Source organism: Vipera berus (assembly GCF_964194415.1).
Source record: "Vipera berus genome assembly, chromosome: 2".
NCBI lineage: Eukaryota > Metazoa > Chordata > Lepidosauria > Squamata > Viperidae > Vipera > Vipera berus.
The window spans coordinates 243,200,636-243,221,548 of record NC_138203.1 but is presented as its reverse complement, the minus strand read 5'-3'; the positions used below and the strand labels follow the sequence as shown (position 1 = coordinate 243,221,548).

General features: G+C 38.8%; 1 protein-coding gene across 2 annotated transcripts in view; it reads left to right on the top strand.

The window, feature by feature from the left end:
* The window catches only part of GRM7 (glutamate metabotropic receptor 7), a gene marked incomplete at both ends in the record, with an annotated part of 531,934 nt that overhangs the window by 485,560 nt on the left and 25,461 nt on the right, over window positions 1-20,913 (top strand). For both annotated transcript variants that reach the window (XM_081320747.1, XM_081320746.1), the window contains one exon: window positions 18,810-19,056. In XM_081320747.1, coding sequence (XP_081176873.1) covers window positions 18,810-19,056 — 247 coding nt within the window. The remainder of the gene's footprint in view (window positions 1-18,809; window positions 19,057-20,913) is intronic.

Below are 20,913 nucleotides of genomic sequence, written 5' to 3'. Positions count from 1 at the left end.
TGTTTGATCTGCTACTTGGTGCATAATTTGACTCCCAGTTGATGTCAGGGTTTATTAAAATCCCCCATTACTATTGTGATGTGCTTCCTACATACCTTAGTTAACTGACTAGCAAAAAGTTCATCTATTACCTCTGTTTAGTTGGGTGTCCTACAGTATACACCTATGTCAATGTCATTTTTCCCCCTTTTATATTGACACAAATTCATTCAAGACAGTTTTCATCATTGTTGTGCTCTATTTATGTAAAGATGTAGTTATTTCTTATATAGAGAACAACTCCACCTCCTCTTTTATTTGGTCTGTTGTTGTTTTTTTTTAAAAAAAATCTGTCTAGCTGTGTGTTCCATTTTTGGGTTACATCCCACCAAGTTTCCATAATGGCAACAATATCATATCTGCCCTCATTTTTCTGAATTTCTAATTCACCCTGTTTGTTGCTCATGCTCTGTGTGTTGGTGTATAGACATTTGAGTCCTTTATGACTAAGCCTGTGTTTACTTTCTACATAACCTGTGTGGTGCCTGAGTTCCCCTGTTTTCTTAGCACCTGTTTGATTAGTGCACTTTGTGTAGCACTTGCTATTAAAAGTGATTTTGGTTCACATCAAGGTTGATATTCTTGTTCGTTCACACATTTATGTTAATGCACTGATAACCCTATAATTTTTAGATTGCCAGGAATGGGAACGTTCTATGTCAATTAACTCATTGTCCCTGTTCTCTAGTTTAATATTTCTCCAGAAAATCTGTGAATTTATTAAACCTCCTAATGAAGTTGGAATCACCCAGTCCTCCTGAAGGGCTGCACAACATTTTTCCTTCTTATTTAAGTTACACTTAGCTTTTTAATGTCATGTTAGGAGCTAAACTTCTAAAATGCAGTTGACATTAGGAGACCATTGGATGCTTAGATGTAATTTAAGAATCATTCTGTTAATACTTCATTCCATTAGTTAATTAGAGTTTCTTTGATGACTCCCCCTTATTTTCTTTATATCACATGAAGTATTACAGTTGAGTGAGATCTTTTCAGTGTATTTGTGCCAAATTATCACATCTTTGGAAAACTTCTTGTTTTCTTGGAACCCTAGACTATACATTTGTGTCCTAATATCTTTTGGATGTATTTGTGCCAAAGTATCACACCTTTGGAAAACTGCTTGCAATTTTGGAACATTAGACTGTACATTTCTGTCTTAATATAATAAAGACAGGAATAAAATCTGTGTGTGCAACTTAATTATTATTAGCTGTTCACATAGAAACCTATAACTGTCTTTTGCAATAATGAGTATCCAGAGTCTTGTAGGAACTGAAAGACAAACCAATTTATTATAACTTATATGGGTATGGTTCATGCAGCTTCATATGCTTCTCTGTTTTTCCATATTACATCTGAATGAGCTGAGTCAAATTATACCCTGAATTGATGATGCAAATCAGATCAGCGATACCACTTTGATTCTGATTTATTTTTCTATTAAAAATTCCTTTTATTTTCTGCACTGAAGTGGCAAAGAGGAGAAAAATGGAACACTTTAATTTGACACACTGAAGCAAAGCTACTTTCCTTACTGAACTAAAGCACTACAGGTAGTCCTCAATTTATAACTACAATTGAGACCAAAATTTCTGTTGCTAAGCGAGACAATTGTTAACTTTGCCCAGTTTAACGACCTTTCTTACCACAATTGCTAAGTGAACCACTGTTTAAACCACTGTTTCCTGCTGCAGCTGCCCTGGACATACTGAAATTTCATGAATCCCATAACTTGCATAACTATAATATGTACATTTGCCATTGCTCAAGACTTACAAGCAAGAGATTTACATTGAGAAATATTTGTGCCAAGCAGCTTTAGGCAGTGATCAGTGTTATTGTATTTCTTGCTGTTTTTTGCTTCTTTGGTTTATTACTATTGTCAGGCTTTACTATATAGTAAGTCTAGTTTAAGTTCTTTTCTGAAACAAAGAGCCACATTTGTACCAAATGGTATCTCACGATTGTCCTATTAGTTATGTTTCCTTAAATTCCACTATTAAAAATTTCACCACAAATTACATGAGGCCAGTCTTTATTAGCTCCAATCTTAAAAAAAAGCACACTAATGTTTAACAGAGATCATGAATTTCTTATAGGAGAGAAGAACCACGTGGTTTTAAAGGCAAATATTGATGTTAATTTTTACATTGTTTATATTCCACTGCATATAAACAATATAAAATACATCCCTATTGACCTCATACTTTTCCCAGTCTCTTTGTGCTCAGTAGAGAGATCTGGAGAGGAGCTATATTTGTCTCAAATCAATTTGAGCTTATCTCACCCTCAGATGTCATGACTACATAAGCATCAGAGTTAGGAAGAGACAGGGCGAACAAGACCCCCAAAATGAAGTGGTGGTGGGGAATGAGGAAGCACAGTCTGAAGAGGAAGGGATGAATCAATGGTTGCAGGAACTGATGGATGGGGAAATGAATTGGCAAACATGGAGATGTTACTTTTTTTTCCAAAAAGATTAAAATCAGAGGAAAAAAGGAAGGCTATCAAGATTTTTGACCACAACTTGATAGCATCTTTACTGCAGGCATAAAAGAATCTACACACAACAGTTGATTGACAATTGTGAATCAGAAGACCTAAAAGATTTTTATATTCTCAGAGGTTTAAATTTGTGTCATCTTTTAAATTTATTTATTTATTGAATTTATATGCTACCCATTTTACTATCACCTTCTTTTCATTGTTCAAAATTAGTGATACTTGGCATACTCAAGGGGTTGGGAGTGGGAGGCACCGTTTTACGGTGGTTCTCCTCCTATCTCCTGGGCCGCTCGCAGTGTTGACGGGAGGGCAGAGATCTACCCCGAGGCCTCTTGTTTGTGGAGTTCCTCAGAGGTCGGTTCTCTCGCCCCTCCTGTTCAACATCTATATGAAGCCGCTGGGTGAGATCATTTGTGGTTTCGGGGTGGGGTATCATCAGTACGCTGATGATACCCAACTTTTTCTTTCCACCCAGAACCAACCTAGTGATGCCCTCGCCGTGATGTCCCGTTGCCTGGAGGTGGTCCAGGTCTGGATGGGGAGAAACAGGCTTCGTCTCAATCCTGCCAAGACTGAGTGGCTGTGCATATCGGCATCTCGGGTTAACCAGACTATTCCACCTCTAACGATGGGGGGTGAGGTGTTACCCCCCATTGATAGGGCTCGCAACTTGGGCGTTTGAAGACCATATAGGAGCCGTGACCAGGGGGGCTTTTGCCCAGGTTTGCCTGGTGCGCCAGTTGCAGCCCTAGCTGGACCGAGATGCCCTACACACAGTCACTCACGCACTCGCGACCTTCCATTTAGACTACTGCAACGCTCTCTACATGGGGCTGCCCTTGAAGACCACTCGGAGGCTTCAGCTGGTGCAGAATGCGGCCGCGCGAGTTGTGATGGGGGTTTCCCGATACTCCCATGTAACACCTCTACTCTGCGAGCTGCATTGGCTCCCGGTTGCCCTCCAGGTGAGATTCAAGGTGCTGGTGATGACCTATAAAGCCATAAATGGCTTGGGTCCGGGATATCTGAGGGAACACCTGCTGCCGGCATCAGCTGCCGGCGGTATATAAATATAATAAAATAAATAAATAAAATAAATAAATACCATTTGACGGTTTTGCACCCAATGATTGTTATATGCTTACCCAGTCATCTGTAGCTATTCAGCCCCCACAAGATTAGATTATTAAAGCAATCTGCAGATTCCCGGGTGCCTTAGTTCCATTCTCAATTAAGGGTCACCTTACTAATTCATTTATAAAGATCATCATTCCCAATTCAGACTGTCAGAAGTAGACAAACAGGTGTTTTGTCACATTTGCTCCAGGCAAATGTCTTCCTGTTAAAATACTTCATGAAGAGTCTTATGACAGATACTTTGCCAGAATGAGAAATTATACATATTCATGAAAAAGGGATTTTCAGTTTTACTGTGTTGTTTTTGAATGTTGCCTGCATTCATCACCTGCTTATGTCTATTTGGCAGCTAATTAATTTTTCTCAGCCATAAATGTATCTAAGATTTCAGCATTGCTCAGTGAAATTTATTCAACATGACAATTAATACATTGCAAGTTGAAGTCTGTAATTGATAAAAGTAAATTCCATGTCACAAGAGTCTACAGATTACAAGCTGTCTTCTTGGTAGGACTAGCCCAGGAAGAGCAGGGCATCCTCTGATCTTATGAATTTTTACTTCAGGCAGTTTTCAAATAAGCGCAAAAGAACCTTCCATAAGGGTTGGTTTTCTTTTCAGATAAAGATCAGATCTTTTTTTCCCTATTCCAGGAAAGGATAAAGAAATTCAATCAAGAGCAATAATGGCATACATTATTAAAAATAACATTTTAGACATGTGGTGATGATGGTGTATGTCACATGAAAGATAAAAGCACAGATCTGAATGAGGAACTCTCTGTGCAGATTTCTATGGAATAATTATCTGTAGTCTTCAGATAAGTGCTTGAGATGAAGATAATTACTCATATTGCCTTCCTAATTCTCTGCCTTTCCTTTCTTAATTCAATTCACCAAATGCAGCTCAGCTTCGTGTACTAATTATGTATTAAGCTATCCCCATTCTTCACTGTTCTGTAAGGCAGAACAGGTCATTGCTACTGTTTCCAAGCAGCTGGTATCTTTCCAGGTTGATTAATTTTTCCTGCGTTAACCTGGGAGGTAACATATATTGAGATAGAAAAAGGTAGTAAATTTCAGAGATGTCTCAAACTCTTTGCTTATTTTCCATCAAATTAGATTCTAAGTTCTATGCCACTGGTGTTGTCAAACTCGCCGTGTGAAGTGACATGTCATGACATATAGTGACTTTTTTCACATTGCCGGAGCTAGGTGGGTGCAGCATCAACACGATGCAACCGGCCCACAGGCTGGCAGTTTGATAGCCCTGTTCTATGCAACCAGATTTGATACTCATTTCATCTTTGAGTTACATTATGCAGCTTAGCTCAGCAGAATTTCTCCAACTACATCCTCTTCCCCTTGCATAGATCAAATTCTATATTACTATATAATAATTACACAGTGGAATATATTTGAGTGTTTAGCACACTATATCAGTTAACCTCAAACTTTTACTCTGTTTATCTTGTCTATTCCTTCTTGGCATGAAACATCTTCCGTTCTTGGCTATAACTCTGATATAAAGATATCTATGGAGATTCTCAGTCATCCAGGTGATGGTTATCCCAAAGGTGCTTTTTCAAGAGCCAATTGGATTTTCTTTGTTTTTCCTTGAACATCTAGTGGAGCTGGCTGAGAGGCTTTGCGGGACCCTGGCCAGAGAGAAGGAGGTGGAGGCTTGGAGAGCTGCAGCATGGCGTGCATGGATCGGACAGAAGAAGAGAAAAGGAAAAGGAGAAAGGGGGTGGGGGTGGTTGCTGCTGTTGTCTGGCATAGACCAGGTGAAGCCAAGGAGGAGTTTGAGGGTTTTAGCTGATTCCCTCTCTTTAAAGGAGAGGGAAGGAAAGGGAGAGTGAGAAAGCGGAGTTTTATTGCTTGTTTCACAAGGGGGGAATATCCTGAGCAGAGGGAAGAGAGAGTGTGGGCAGAGAGAACATTTGCTGAAATGTTAGATTCAGTTTTTAAAAATAAAGGAAGGGGGAGAAGGGAATTGCTATAGAAAGACCTGGGACTATGAGCATCAACAGAAGGAAAGGAGAGGCTGGTTGCTGTGGTTTCGGAGACCACCGGCCATCTGAACTTTACTTACTACCACCTGTGTGAGTGTGGACACTGTGGGGAGTTGCCTATGTGGAGCAAGTTGTGGCTGCGGAGCTCCCCATTGCTGCCTGGAGCCAGCGGACTTCCCCACCCCTTTTGCATCCCAAACAGCTACTATAAACTACTGACTATTATTCCCATGACTGCCTGGGCTGCTAAGTACTGTCACGCACTGACTGTTGTGGTTGGGGCGGGTCATCTTTGTTCCTGTGAATCCCTCAATGAGAACCTGTCATCTCTCCACTCCACATGAGCTCCTGCTGAAAGGACATTGTTGCCAATGTTTGAGGGTGCAGCTGTGAGCGAGACTGAAGGGGGAAGGCTAGGAGGGCCTGGGCTTTGGCGGCCCTTGACAGGGTAATGCTACAACATGTTTTGCATCTCATCCAAGAATGTCAGAAGTGAAGAAACTTCAAGGAAAAACAAAGAATGTCCAGTTGCGTCTTGAAAAAGTACCTTTGGTGTAAACTAGATACTCCTTATCTTTGGCATAGCCTTTCTCTTGGCATAGGGAGATGCAGACTGTCAAGAATGAGATGAGATGGATGAGATGAGATGAGATGAGATGAGATGAGATGAGATGAGATGAGATGAGATGAGATGAGCAGATGGGCATGTTTATAGGATATACCTGTCCTCCTTGACCTTGGCAAAAATGATCAGTCATGTACAGGTGAGATTCATTATTGACTGTAATCTATATAAACCATTCTGAAATCCCTATAAAATCAGCCTCAGAGCAAAATTAACCTGGGAGGTGCTGCATGCCTGCTCGCTTGGAAAAAGGGTCCATCATTGACTGGGTTTTTGTTTTGGATGGGAGACGTTAGGAAGATGTTATTGCTTCTTTAGGCTTAGTGTTGTATTTATGTAAGCTGTATTTTATTGTTTCTTCATTGTTTCTCATACTGGCTTGTCTTGATTAGCCATACTGGGGTGCTTATTGCCTCTGAATAATAATAATAATAATAATAATAATAATAATAATAATAATAATAATAATAATAATAATAATAATAATAATAATAATAATAATAATAATAATAATAATAATAATAATAAGTGCAGCCAAACAGCATAGGAAGCTATTCAAATGTTTCTTTGTGAACAGGTTTTCCTTTCCTATCCCCCATTTTTGTGAGAAATGTAAAAGTGGTCGAAAACTATAAAAGACTTGCAAATGAAAGAAATATTCTGAAGGCCTATAAATCAAACCTATTAATGGATCATGAGGTCTTACTCAGTCTCTTGTGCCTTGGTCGTTTTCATTTGGATTACTGCAAAGTTTCCTGTATGGGGCTGCCCTTGAAGGCAATCAGAAGCTCCAATTGTAGTTAAGAGTGCCCATTTACCACCTCTGTTTTGAAAGCTGCACTGACTGCACTTTTGAAAGTATAAGCCAGGGAATTCCAGAGAAAAAAGTAGTTAGAAAAGCCCTAAAAATAGTGCTATTAAATTAAAACATCCACAAAGAAAAATAGAGACAGAGGGAGAGAGAAGGGGACACAGAGAGAGATTATTTATATATTCCTACAGAGTTTGTTTTATCTATATTTAATATATGTTTCCAAAAGTAATTTATAAAGATGGAAATATAGATAAAATATTGTCCCTACTTACTAAAGATAATAAGAAGAACCATGACAGCATAGATGAAAAATGGAGCCTGGAAAATGGAAATAATTTCATTAATTTTGAAATCCCTCTATTGAATACAGAGTTCTCTATGTGCCTTTTATTCAGAGGCAGTCATATATCTAAAACTCTATATTTAAGGAGTTATGCAGTCTAAGGGTGAACAAGACAAAAAACAAGCCAGAATTAGAAATAATGCAAATATGATCTTGATGAATATAAAATCACCAGAATGTGATGGATTACATTCCAGAGTTCTGAAGGAGCTGGCAGATGTTATCTCAGAACCATTCCACCATATCTTTAAAAAATCCTGGAGCATCCATTTTTGGTCATCACATTACAAAAAAAGATGTTGAGACTTTGGAAAAGAAAAGCAAAGAAGAGCAACTAAGATGATTAAGCATCTGGAGACAAAAACATATGAAGAATGGTTGCAGGAATTCGATATGGCTCGTCTAGAGAAAAGAAGAAGTAGGGGTGGCATGATAGCAGTATTCCAATATTTGAGGGGCAACCACAAAGGAGGGGGTCAACCTATTTTCCAAAACACCAGAAGGCAAGACAAGAAACAATGGTTGGAAACTGACCAAAGAGAGAAGCAACCTGGAATTAAGGAGAAACAGTGAGAACAATTAACCAGTCATGGTTCCGATAGATGAAACCCATCAAAAGAACTTCAAGGCAAAAATTCTTCCTTAAAGAACATTTTATTCAGGAAACAAAGTATCGGCACTACATAGTTGAACCCAAAAACTAAATTCCCTTCCCCCAGATACAAAGTAATAAAGTGCAATTTCCACCCCCAATAAGCTGTCATGAATCACATTCTCCAATTAGCCTAAAACGCAGGCTTTCTCCCCAGCTCCTCAGCCCATCAAAAAGGTATCAGTTTGTTCTTGGGTTCCTACAAAGCAGTGTTATTATTATGGCTAGCTTAGCTCGAGCATTTAGCACTTCACCTAATTTCTAAATACCAGAAAAAGCATGTTAAGATCAAAGAGAAAATGGGTACAATTTTCATCAGTTGTCAAGAGTGGGAACATTCAATGTTTACAGCATTGACATAACCAATGGAATGGCTTGCCTCCAGAAGTTGTGGGTGTTTCATCATTGGAGGTTTTTAAGAAGAGACTGGACAGCCACCTGTCTAAAATGGTGTAGGGTCTCCTGGTTGAGCAGTGGGGTGGACTAGAAGACCTCCAAGGTCCCTTCTAGCTCTATTCTGATTGATTGATTGAAGATGCATTATGGTGATTTCAGAAACTGTATTTGCTTGTTCAGTAATTAGGCCAGTCTTCCTCTACCAGGCAATTATCCTAATAAACTGTGTTTTATTACTGTTTTATCAGTACTGTTTTATGCTATAAACTTTGTAAGAATTGGGTTTTTAAAAGCAGGATACCTGATACTTTAAATAATAAATAAATATTTCTTTTTAAAAAATCCAATGTTTTAGTAAAAGGTAAAGGTAAAGTTTCCCCCGCACATGCGTGCTAGTCGTTTCTGACTCTAGGGACCAGTGCTCATCTCCGTTTCAAAGCCGAAGAGCCAGCACTTGTCCGAGGACGTCTCTGTGGTCATGTGGCCGTAGATCCCATAAATAGGCAGCTGTTTTAGCTGTTGACTTCATCAAATTGATGGAATCATTAAGAATAAAAAGTAAGCATTCCTTTATACTTCTTTTCAAAGTGTTAGTACAAAAAGTCAGTTGTTCTTTAATGGAAAGAATTGTAAAATGTGACCTTGGAATAGTATTTAAAGCTCTAAAATCCCTTCCGCGTAGAAATGTTTATGTTGAAATAGTGCCAGTATCTGAATAGGATATGACATACTGGAGACATCACTGGTGTTTGTATCTGTCAAAAGAAAGATTAATAAAAACTCAAACTTAAGTCCAATGGAAGTGGCAGAAATGAGGATATGCTCCTGGGGCAGATTCTAATAGTATTCCCCTGATTCTGAAGATTTAAGCTAAGAAGCTGCCACATTCTCCACAAAGCATTCCTCTACAGCAGAGGTCCCCAACCCCCAGCTGCAGTCTGTTAGAAGCGGTGGGCAAGCGTCCGTGCATGAAGCTCCATTTGCGTGACCAGCGGGCGCTTACGCTTGCACGTGAATCTCCACTTGTACAAGTGAACAGCACATGCGTGTGCCTACTACTCACACACACAGAGAGACACACACACACACACACAGACACACACACAGACACACACACATACACACACCATCCCAGGTCACCAAGCTGGAAACGTTGGGGACCACTGTTCTACAGCAATTAATTGTCTATTTTGGGTACTTTCTTTTTCTCATTATGTCCTGAATGACTTGAGCCCTGGTGGTTTGAAGGCAAACCTTCCTGATTCCAAGACATTGTATAGTAAGGTTTAAGGTTTATTAAATTTATATGCCACCCTTCTCCCTGAGGACTCAGGGCGGCTCACAACAATAAAAAGTTAAAAGATATAAATACAAAAATTAAAAGAGGATTAAACAATATAAGAAATAAGAACAATTTAAACCAATAAAAACCAAATTTAAAAACCATGATCAGTCCAGGCCCGCTTGTTGGAATAATCAGGTTTTTAGGTCATGGTGGAAGGACCGAAGGTCAGGGGCCATCCACAGCTCCAGGGGCAGTTCGTTCCAGAAGGTTGGTGCGCCCACAGAGAAGGCTCTTACCCTGGGGGTCGCCAGCCGGCATTGCCTGGGTGACGGCACCCTGATGAGGCCGACTCTGTGGGAGCGAACCGGGCAATGGGAGGTTGACATTGGCAGCAGGTGGTCTCGCAAGTATAACGGTGATTATCAGCACCTTGAATCGCACCCGGAGGGCAACCGGAAGCCAATGTAGCTTGCGCAGGAGTGGTGTAACATGGGAGTATCGAGATACTCCCATAAGCACCTGCGGCTGCATTTTGCACCAGTTGAAGCCTCCGGGCGCACTTCAAGGGCAGCCCCATGTAGAGAGCATTGCAGTAATCCAGGCGAGAGGTGACAAGGGCATGGGTGACCGTGCATAGAGCATCTCGGTCCAAAAAGGGGCGCAACTGGCGTACCAGGCGAACCTGTGCAAAAGCCTCCCTTGTCACGGCAGTTAGATGATCTTCCAAATTAAGCCATGAATCCAGGAGGACACCCAAGTTGCGGGCCCCTTCTGAGGGGGACAATAGCTCCCCCCCATAAGAAGAGATGGAACCTGTTGGACAGTATGAGATGCCGATATCCACAGCCACTCGGTCTTGGAAGGGTTCAGCCTGAGCCTGTTCCTTCCCATCTAGACCTGCACCGCCTCCAGGCACCGGGACATCACGTCAAGGGCATCACTGGGTTGGCTCGGGGTGGAGATAAACAACTGGGTATCATCGGCATATTGGTAGGGGAAGAACACTGAATTAGGGGTAAGGAGACCCAATTTAAATATTCCACCACTAAGCTGACTGGATGATCCTCAGCCAGGTATTTTTTTATGTAGTTCATTGACTCATAGTTTGTTTGGTATCTCTGAATAAAGCTCAGTCCCTAGTATTGGTATGGTATAGTACTTATAATGTTGACCTGCTCTCAGTTGTTAATCTATACTGTAGCAATTCCTACAATATTCTGAAGATGAGTTTGTTCTCAAAAATCTAATTTATCCATTATCCATCTTCTGTGCCCCTCAGTTTTGCCAAACATGGATATTTCTCCCACCTCCTGCATTTTGTACATTGTTGGTTACCCTAAAAGGGAATAGTATGATTGGTATGTACAGTAGATAGATAAATAAGTTTTTCACTTTTATTTTTATAAGTTCTTATGTATCTCAGACATTTGGTACCCTCATTTGATTCCATCTGTCTTCCTATCCAATCATGTCTTTCTTATAATATAGTTCCTAGTAGCCCCAAACTTTCATTCTCCATTTTTTCCTTGCACTTGAAACCTACTAGGATTGCTCTCCAATTCAGCTTTAAGAGAGTGCCTTATCTCTTCCCATAAATCCTCAGGAATTTTATTGCCTAAGATAAGCATATCAACTCCATTTCTTACAGAACTGATATATTTTGACTGCATGTGATTTATTTATTGATTTATAGAAGTTATATGACCACCTATCTCAGATCCTACTCAGCTCAAAAGAATCATTAGGTAACAATAAAACTATCCTTCCCCATAGGCCAAACTGTGTTCCAGACCAAATCTTGCTGACACACCTATTTTGTACTTTTGACAACAATCTGCATGTAGAAGTCTCCTGGCTGATTATACTGAACCTTTTCATTTTGTTTCCTGTGATGTAACTGATTTTATTGCAAATGTTGTATTTCTAAAGATGCTGAGTTGCTGAGTAAATGGTTTGTTACTTAAATGATATGCTGGCAATGAACAAAGAGTTCTCTTAAAAGTCTACAAACATGTACTTGGCATTATTGTTTTTACTTAATCCAAACCTTCCTTTAATTTTAGGTTGCTCCACTTCTTCAACTTTTGCACTGCAACTGCTAATTACAAAGATTATGTCTTTTCTAGCTATTTCATTTCCCAGCTTTTGCAATTAGCTATTGAATTCCTTACTGTTTTTGCAGGATATTATTAGTTATAGAACCATACCTTTGTGTAACATTTGTTGTTCGTTGGACAACCATTAATTCTGATATGATCCTGTCACTTATTTAGTTACAAATCAGCATTTTTATAACAATGCCTTTTTTGAGTAGCATTGCCATTCCATTCATTTCTATGATTTCATGTCCTGAATATTATATAATTATCTGATATAAAGTAGCCCATTCAATCCACCTATATTCACAAATTCCTGAAGCAGCCTGAAGAATTTAGTTCACCTCATCTTTGGATTGTCCATTTCAAGTTTACTTTGGTTCAAACCAAACAAGGACTTCCCATAGTCCCTGGTTCAATAAAGGACCCTTTTAAAAACTGGCACTATTAATAACCAGATTTCCTTGAGGCTTTGGTCTTACCATGTTATCATTTACAAATCTATTCATGAATTTCAGAGATCTTCTCCACTAAACACAATTATACTCCTGGACTGAGGGATTTTTATCATCTAAAAATTACAGTCGGATCTATATAATTTTCTTGGCATGTAGTATTTTGGATATTGACTCTTCTTTAATATTAATTTCCATTTCAGGCACTGAAATCATTTTAAAATGAGTATGGAGGCTACTTTCATCTTACTGTAGCTATTCCAGAGAAAGAAAGAAAAAAGTAAAATTACAAACCTGCTGCTCATGGGAATTTACTCTTATTATGTTAATCTATAATTTCATGTAATATTTGAACAAAGCTATCCTAAAATGCAAAATAGTTCCTAGCCTTTTCTTCAAATTTCAAGGACAGCTATGTTTGAGTTTCATATTCATTTATATATGGAACATGTAGGAATGAATTAACAACTTCTATAAACCAGATGAAAGAATAAATGAGGGACAAATTTTAATCTGCAATTAAAGCATTAGTTGATTAAACTATTAAATAATTTGATGAAGCTTGTAAAACATCATAAAGCCCCTGTGATCTGTAATATGATTTGCTAATTTTCCATCCTTAGTTCTATATGCTTATGCAGGTAGGTGACCCATTCAGGCACTTAATTCTTAGCATATAAGAAGATTTAGAATAGGATTTATTCGACTTGATGGAAGCTAGAATCATGCTTTAGTGCTTGAGTGGTTTGGTGCCCTAGAATGTTCATTTTCTTTTAGAAATGAAAGGGAAAGAATGAATGGCATGAAAATAGGTGGAATTTATTCTTGACACACACTGGGTGTACCTGGGAAGAATTATAATGCATGCAGTTTTGTCATTTTTTTAAAAAAAATAAAATACTGGTTTTCCGTGTGCTGCATCAATCTTCCCATAGCCATTTTGTAACACATTATTCTATCAGAAGTTCTCCAAATGCAGAACACTGTAGGAAGGAAATTTTGGAGCCATCTAATAGCAACTACTGTCCTACACTATGACCATTGTCACATTGGTATTGTCCTTCATGTCAAAGCTCGTCCCCCGCTGAATGTCGGGCCTGCGGGGCTCGACACTTCAGCTATGTGTAAAATAAGAGTAAAAATAACCTTGATGGATATGACCATAGTCCCATTTAGTCTAGCCTTTGTGTTATGTAATGCCCAACTAAATGCATCTGTGAAGTTTGCTAGCCTGGTGAGAGCCCTCCCAGACATAACCAGATTCTACTTTATAATAAGGCTACATTAACAGAATCTTGCTAGTCTGAAAGTACAAATTTCCCAGCACTACATTTAACTGATTGATCCATCAATTAGGTCCTTCCTAATTTTCTTTCTTTGACCATTAAGCCACTGGGGGCTCTTTCCTCTTCCTCTTGTTCCCCAAAGTCCTCCATACATTCCATTACATCTGGACTGGAAGACAAAAGCTCCTTCCCATTTTAAAATATGCTACTTCTCATTCAGGGAGTGCTAAACAGCCATCTGTAGTAATAATTATTGATGGTTTCATCTTTCATGAAGCAACTCAGCCAGTTGGATTCTCATTGCCACAAGTATAAGTAGCCAATTTCAGAGTTTGACCATTTGTTATGTTAAAAAGTAACTTTTTTTTCTTTGTGTAAATAATTCTAACAACACAAAAGAATCCAAAAGTCTCTTTATCTATATTATTTGTGCCATTAGTGATTTTTATATAACCCTGTCATGCCTCCATTATTGCAAGCAGAGAAGCTAATTGCTATAATCTTTCCTTTAGGACAGCTGTGCATGAACTTTAATCATGTAAAAAAGGCAGCTTAAATTCTGGGCTTCTGGCCACCATCTTGACTGTTTTGATAGTCCCACCCCTAAATGCTCCTGATGACTTGTTTGAACTCTTTCCAATTAAATAATTCCTTCTTAAGATACGGTGGTGAGAAATGTGTATAATATTTCATGCCCATAGATAAGGCCAGGATGTCTTGGTTATTTGGTCTTTCACTTGGGGAGTGAGAGAGAGTGGAGGATTGGATTTAAAAATGTTAATTGGAGTAACATATTTTAGGTATTATTCTAATATGGATGACCCAGGTCTCTAATTTTCTTGACAATGAAATTTGGAAGTATGGTTAAAAGGAGATCTGAGAGCATAAAAAGATGGCTTAAAGAGAGTCTAATGAAGAATTATAGGTTGTCCACCTTGCTTTCCTTGATTTCTCAAGAATTAAGACTCATTATTTTGGCTGCAGTTCTCACCTTGAAAACAAGCTGCAAATTTGCTTGCTTTGACATAGTATCCATGGCAGTATCTATCATATTCCCAGTTATGTCTTTAGACAGTTTACAAAGTGGATTCATTTAAATACTGGTATAGTACTTTAACACTTGATGGCTCACATTAAGAAATCCCACTTCCTTGACAGAAAGCACGATCCCATCCCCAACACCCTCAAAAGTCAGGATAAGTAGATGTTACTTCAGGGGTCTGCTCAAAGGGACCCAGTTCTAGTAGCTACATTGAGAATATGCCACTAGTCAGAGGAGACTTTCTAGTAGTGAAGGTTTGTAATATGAGTAATCAGAGTATGAGTCTGTGGTGGTTTGTTTCTCTCATAGTGACAAATGCTGTCTTGATAGGAGATATTATTGGAAGAAGTCATTAGTCATCTACATGTGGGCATTGATAATATGTGGAAAAGTAGTTGGATAGTCAGAGAGGCCAAATTTAGCTTCTTGGATAAGTTGAAATCTAGAATTGCCAAAAGTTTCTTTTTCAGAAGTATGTTTGCACAATGAGACAAAGAATTGTGTAGACTCAATGTGCAGAAGAGATGTTATTGGGAGGAGTGGGTGGTTAGAGTTTTGAAACTCTGGAATATCCTTTTGGGGAAAAACAAATCTGGACAAAAATGCATTTGAACGAGGACAGTATCAAAAAGCTGAATAGAGAGGAATAGACTTGAGCTGAGCCCTAAAATGGATGGCAGTGACCATGTGGACCACTGTTGTGATTCAGGGTCAGCCTGTGGGTTCGGCAGTTGGGTCGGACGACTCAGAGGAGGAGGAGGGGGGTGTTGAAGAGCTTGCTGATGATGGCTTTGAGGCTCCGCAGAGCCCTCAGCCAGGCCCCTCCCACCTGGTCACGACGGAGACCCAGCTGTGTGAGCCTGACAGCGTGGATGAAGATGACCCACAGCTGGCCCTGTTCAAGGATGCCCGACGCAGGAGGCAGTCAATCAGGAGTAAACAGAGGAAGACAATGGGGCACCTCGGAAGGAGGCAGAGAGAGGCCACGCCCTGAACTGTATTTAAGGGGAATGTGTGGGAGGGCTGGTTTGCTGAAGGCAACTGCTTGGATAGTTCCTGTTTCATAGCTCCTGTTTCATGGTTGGTGTCTTGTCTTGCTCTGTTTTATGTTAATAAATTTGGCAGGCTTTATTCCAGCCTCTTGCCGTTTGTAAAGGGGTTGTCCCTGCTTTTGCTGCAGGGCCGGTAGCAGGCTGGTACAGAACAACCACATGAGTGTAGAGATGTTTCATCTTCAGTCATGATTGGGTTGTACTTCACTCTTTGGGACTGATACACAGCTTATGGGTTTTCTTCTTAGGTAGGCCTTCACACAAATCCATTTTGTGCACCATTGGAGTCAATAGCTGGGCTATAAGGCTCTGAGACAATCATAATGCAAACTATTGCAATATGTTGTACATAGTGCTGGCCTTGAAAACAACTTAGAAGCTGAAGCTGTCCTAGGAAGCAGCTTTGGCCGTGTTATAATGTTACTCCTTTTTGAGTGAATTACTTACAAATAGATTTCCAAGGACAATTGGAAAGCCTGTTAAGTGAATCCACAGCTGGCCTGAAAACTGCACTTAAAAAGTTGATCATCAGCTTTCTCATCAAATTGGAGGAGGTATTGAGTTAGTTCTATCGGATTTGGTTCTAAACCTGCTAGTCTGAAATATTCACTGTAATAACGTGGATAAAGAGATGAAAAGTGCTTATGAGATTGTAGATGGCTCAGAATTGAGAGGGATAGTGAAATACGAAAACAAATGTAAAAATTGCTTTAGCAAATTTGGACTGAAAATAAAAGGATGTGTCGTGGAAAAACCCAATGAAAAAGACCAGAGACAGCAACACAAAACAATAATTCTTGCTTTAAGATTCAGACGTTTATTTTGCTGATAATTTGGAATATAGCAAGCATAATAACACATCATCATGTATATTAATAATCCATTGCAATGAGGACCATATGGTATAGCAGAATCCAAAAGGACAGCTATAGGCCACTGGCAAATCAATCAGATCCAGTCCCAAACTTTTATATCCTTTCTTGTTCTAAGACTCTAGTCAGATGGTCTGCTGACTTTTGCTGACGTTTGCTGACCTCTTACTGACTCTCTGCTGACCTACTTTCCACATATACTTTCTGCTGAACATAACTTTCCACATATACCCGTGTACATTGCAATTCACATCCACCAGCTACTTTCAGTTCCCTATTTCTCCCACTGCTACAATACTCATGTTCCAAATATACAAAGACCTATCTACTTTGTAATTTCATATTGCACAAAGCTCAGCAGATCACAAATAGTACGTTCGTATTGTGAAACAGTTAAAGCTTTGTTTTAAATCACTACTCTGGGGGCCTACTTCATGTTTGTACCAACCCTATCTTATTATATGAGGGGGGATTATATTTTCATTTCCCACAGATGAAACAAACATAAAATTATCCATTTAAGTAAAAGAAATCAAATACATAAGTGCAGAATGCATGTATCTGGTTTAGTAAAAGATGTAAAAAAAAGACTCTTGGAAACTAATGTGCATAGATGCTAAAATGGGAAAGCAATTTTAGATGGCATCAATCATAGCATAATTTCCAAATTATGAAAAGTAATAGTTGTGCTAAATTCTGTAGCACTCATGGTAGGAACAGTGTTCATTTGGGGCATTACCTTTCAAGAAAAATTCAGAGACTAGAATAGGTTCAGATAAAGGCAATGAGGATGACCAGAGGACAAGAAACTAAATTTTACAGTGAGAGATAGAAAATTGAGTAAATTTAAACTTGGCAATAGCTTAATCACTGAAAGGAATATGTCAGTGCTTTTCAAATGTGAAGGGATGCTATGTACAGAAAGATTGTTTTCTTTTGTCTCAGAGTATAGGAAACAAAACAGTATTCTTTAATTACATGAAAGCAATTAAATTAAATGTTCTACAAGGGACCCAATTGCTAGGCTATATCAGAAATGCCTTTATTTGTATATCTTCACTGAGAAGGGGATTGAACTCAATGACTTAAATGGCCCTTTTCATGAATTACATAGTTCTTAGAAACTGGTCTGCCCATATATACTACAGGAGCTATGTTTTGAGAATATCCATCAGATTTCCCCCACCCCCCCAGAATTCAGAATGCAAAACAGCCTCTCAAGTTCTTGTCATTAGCAAATGTCCTCTCAGAGGAAGAAGAAATATGGGAAACATTGCTCAAATAATCATTCATGGAATTCACATTGTTTTAGAGTAAGGGGTTCTACAGGCATTGACTTTGGAAATGCTTTTAGGGAAGAAGGGAATTCTCCATTGTAGTCCTTTAGAACTTTGTCAGTCACTCTGACCAAATTCCATTGGTTTATTAAATTTTTATAGTTCACTTATTTATTTATTTTTAAATTCTGAATACCACCTATTTAAGAGCCTTGGTGGAGCAGTGGGCTAATGCCTCCTTAAGTAACACCAGCTGCCTGCAATTAGTGCAGGTTCACATCCCACCAGGCTCAAGGTTGACTCAGCCTTCCATCCTTGCGAGGTAGGTAAAATGAGGACCCAGATTGTTGGGGGCAATTAAGCTGACTTTGTAATAATGCCGCTTGGGGGAGGTGTGAAAGCCCTAATAAGCAGGCTTATACATAGAATGAAGGCTACTGCTAAGTTTGTAAGCCGCCCTGAGTCTTCGGAGAAGGGCAGGATATAAATGGAATTAAAATAAAAAATAAAAAAATAAATGTCAGGTAAAAAGTTATTCACTAGAAAAATACAGGCATATTTGGACAATGCCTAAAGCAGACTTGAAGTAAATGTGTCAGTTTTATAATTGACAGCAAAACCTAAAAAAAAACCCCAATATATATTCACTTATAATATCAAGTTAATTATGAACCAAGCTTAAGAAGAATCTCTGTTATTTTGTTGTTGTTGTTTTCTTTCAGTATGGTCTCAGGTTGATTGTGTAGGTAATTTTTTTGGATCAGAAGTCCATGCATAACCTAAATATCTTGAGCATCTAACAAATTGTTGTTGATGAGGAATTCAGAATACAGCATAAGAGACACCTCCATTGTTAAACTTATTGCATTTACCCACTCCTTGTTTTTCAATGGTGTCTTTTCCTATTCTGTCTCCTAGGTCTATGTACAAACCGCCACCCTTACAATATCTATGAACTTAAGTGCTTCAGTGGCCCTGGGGATGCTTTACATGCCGAAAGTTTACATCATCATCTTCCATCCTGAACTAAACGTCCAAAAGCGGAAACGTAGCTTCAAAGCAGTAGTGACAGCAGCCACTATGTCATCACGACTATCACACAAAACTAGCGACAGGCCCAACGGCGAAGCAAAAACAGAACTTTGTGAAAATGTAGATCCAAACAGTAAGTAGTTTGAAACGTGTTGCTTTTTTTTTTTTGCCCGAGCGTTGTAGAGACTGTGTTGAGAGGAGCCTTATCTTTGAGAACTCATCCCTACTTTGTTCTTACCTTGAAGATTATACAGAAGTCTATCTGAAGCTGTTCTATTCCCATGAAATGCTCTTTTTATAATGTTAATCTTTTGCCCAGGGCTTTTTGATTCTCCCTGCTGAGAATAACTCTCTGGGTTGCTTTAGAATACCACAGGCAATTCTTCCAGATATCTTCCTTTCCTTTTAGGGGTAGCCTTTTGAACATGATGGTATTCTTTGATAATTGATCTCAGACTGACTACTCATTCAGGTCACCCATATCTGATGCTGTTAAATAGACAGGCAACAAATAGGTGTCTTTTTTGCCTATTTTATGCAGCTTACTCATACCAAGAAGTATATGCAATATATGCCTGCACACTTCATGGCATCATTCTTGACCACTGGCCATATTCTTTTGGGGGTGACAGGAATCGAAGTCCAACAATACAGAGGATGCATTCTGGTCTGAGGTCTTTCACTACAGCTACAGACAGAAAATGTCTTAAAATACTACTACTAACAACAACAAGAAGAATAAAAAGCAATCTTGGAGCTATCTGCTTTCAATATGAGGGAAAAACTAAACTTTAAAAAAGTTACATCCTAAATCAGTTGCTGTTTCATGTTCCAGTATGAAATGGTGGTAGATTTCTTTCACCCACAGTGAACACAAAACAACCATGCCTAGTTTGCTTAAAAGATATTTTGATTTCGTGTGAACATTATTCAGATGTTTAGGAATTTGAAGCACTTACCATGCAAATATCCTTGTTAAGCTCTATCCTCCTTTATGAGTATTACTATTTGATGAACTTTCATGGGGAGCAGGGCTTCCGGATTTTGCTGATTTCTAGTTCCCAAGGTTATAGTTGCAATTTATTTTTGATCGCCATGCCCCCAAAAGACATTTTGCTCAAATAATGAGTGTCATGGTTTTCCAACAACCCTCCCCTCCCAAAAAACCCCTATTATTTTAATAACAACAAATTCATTTCCATAACATTAAAGGACTATTATAATTAGAGAGAATATTTGTTAATATGAATATTTATTTAAATAGTTCAATTAAAAGACAGGTGATAGATTAACCATTTTAACTGACAGCCCTAATCATAGGCAGAGGATTCTATTAACTTGAACACAATACATAAAGGGAAATGATGCAAATTATGTAAGGAACAAAGGAATTTTAATACATGATTGTCCTCATTTGCAAAGTTCTCTGAACGGCTTTCTCCTATTTATCAACAATTGGCAAAATGCCATTTATAAAGTAGCTTCAATTTCTCAGAATATCAATATCATTTAGAGTTATATACTACCCCATAGCATTTTAAAGCACTCGCTGGGCAGTTTGCAATGTAAGTATTATTTGCATATTGTCCCCAACAATCTGGCTCCTTATTTTACTAACCCTGGAAGGATGGAAGGCTGAGTCAACATTGAGCCCCATCAGGATCAAACTGTAGACTATGGGCAGAATTTGCTTGTGAAACTGTACTTAACCACTGTACCACCAGGGCTCCTTAACAGAAAAATGAAAATGCTGTGTGGATATTGTGCCCTTGAGATGTGGTTAGTTGAGCTTCTCACTGGCTGTCTTCCTGCCTAAGAAGATAAAAAGCCATTGTAACAGTGATCTTAAAAGGAATGATCAAACATCAGACAGCAGTATGACTTCATTCTTAGATACAATTGGCAACAGTTATCCCAAAAATGCTTTTTCATGAGGCAACTGGACTTTCTTGTTTTTTGTTTGAAGACTTTTCACTTCTCATCCAAGAAA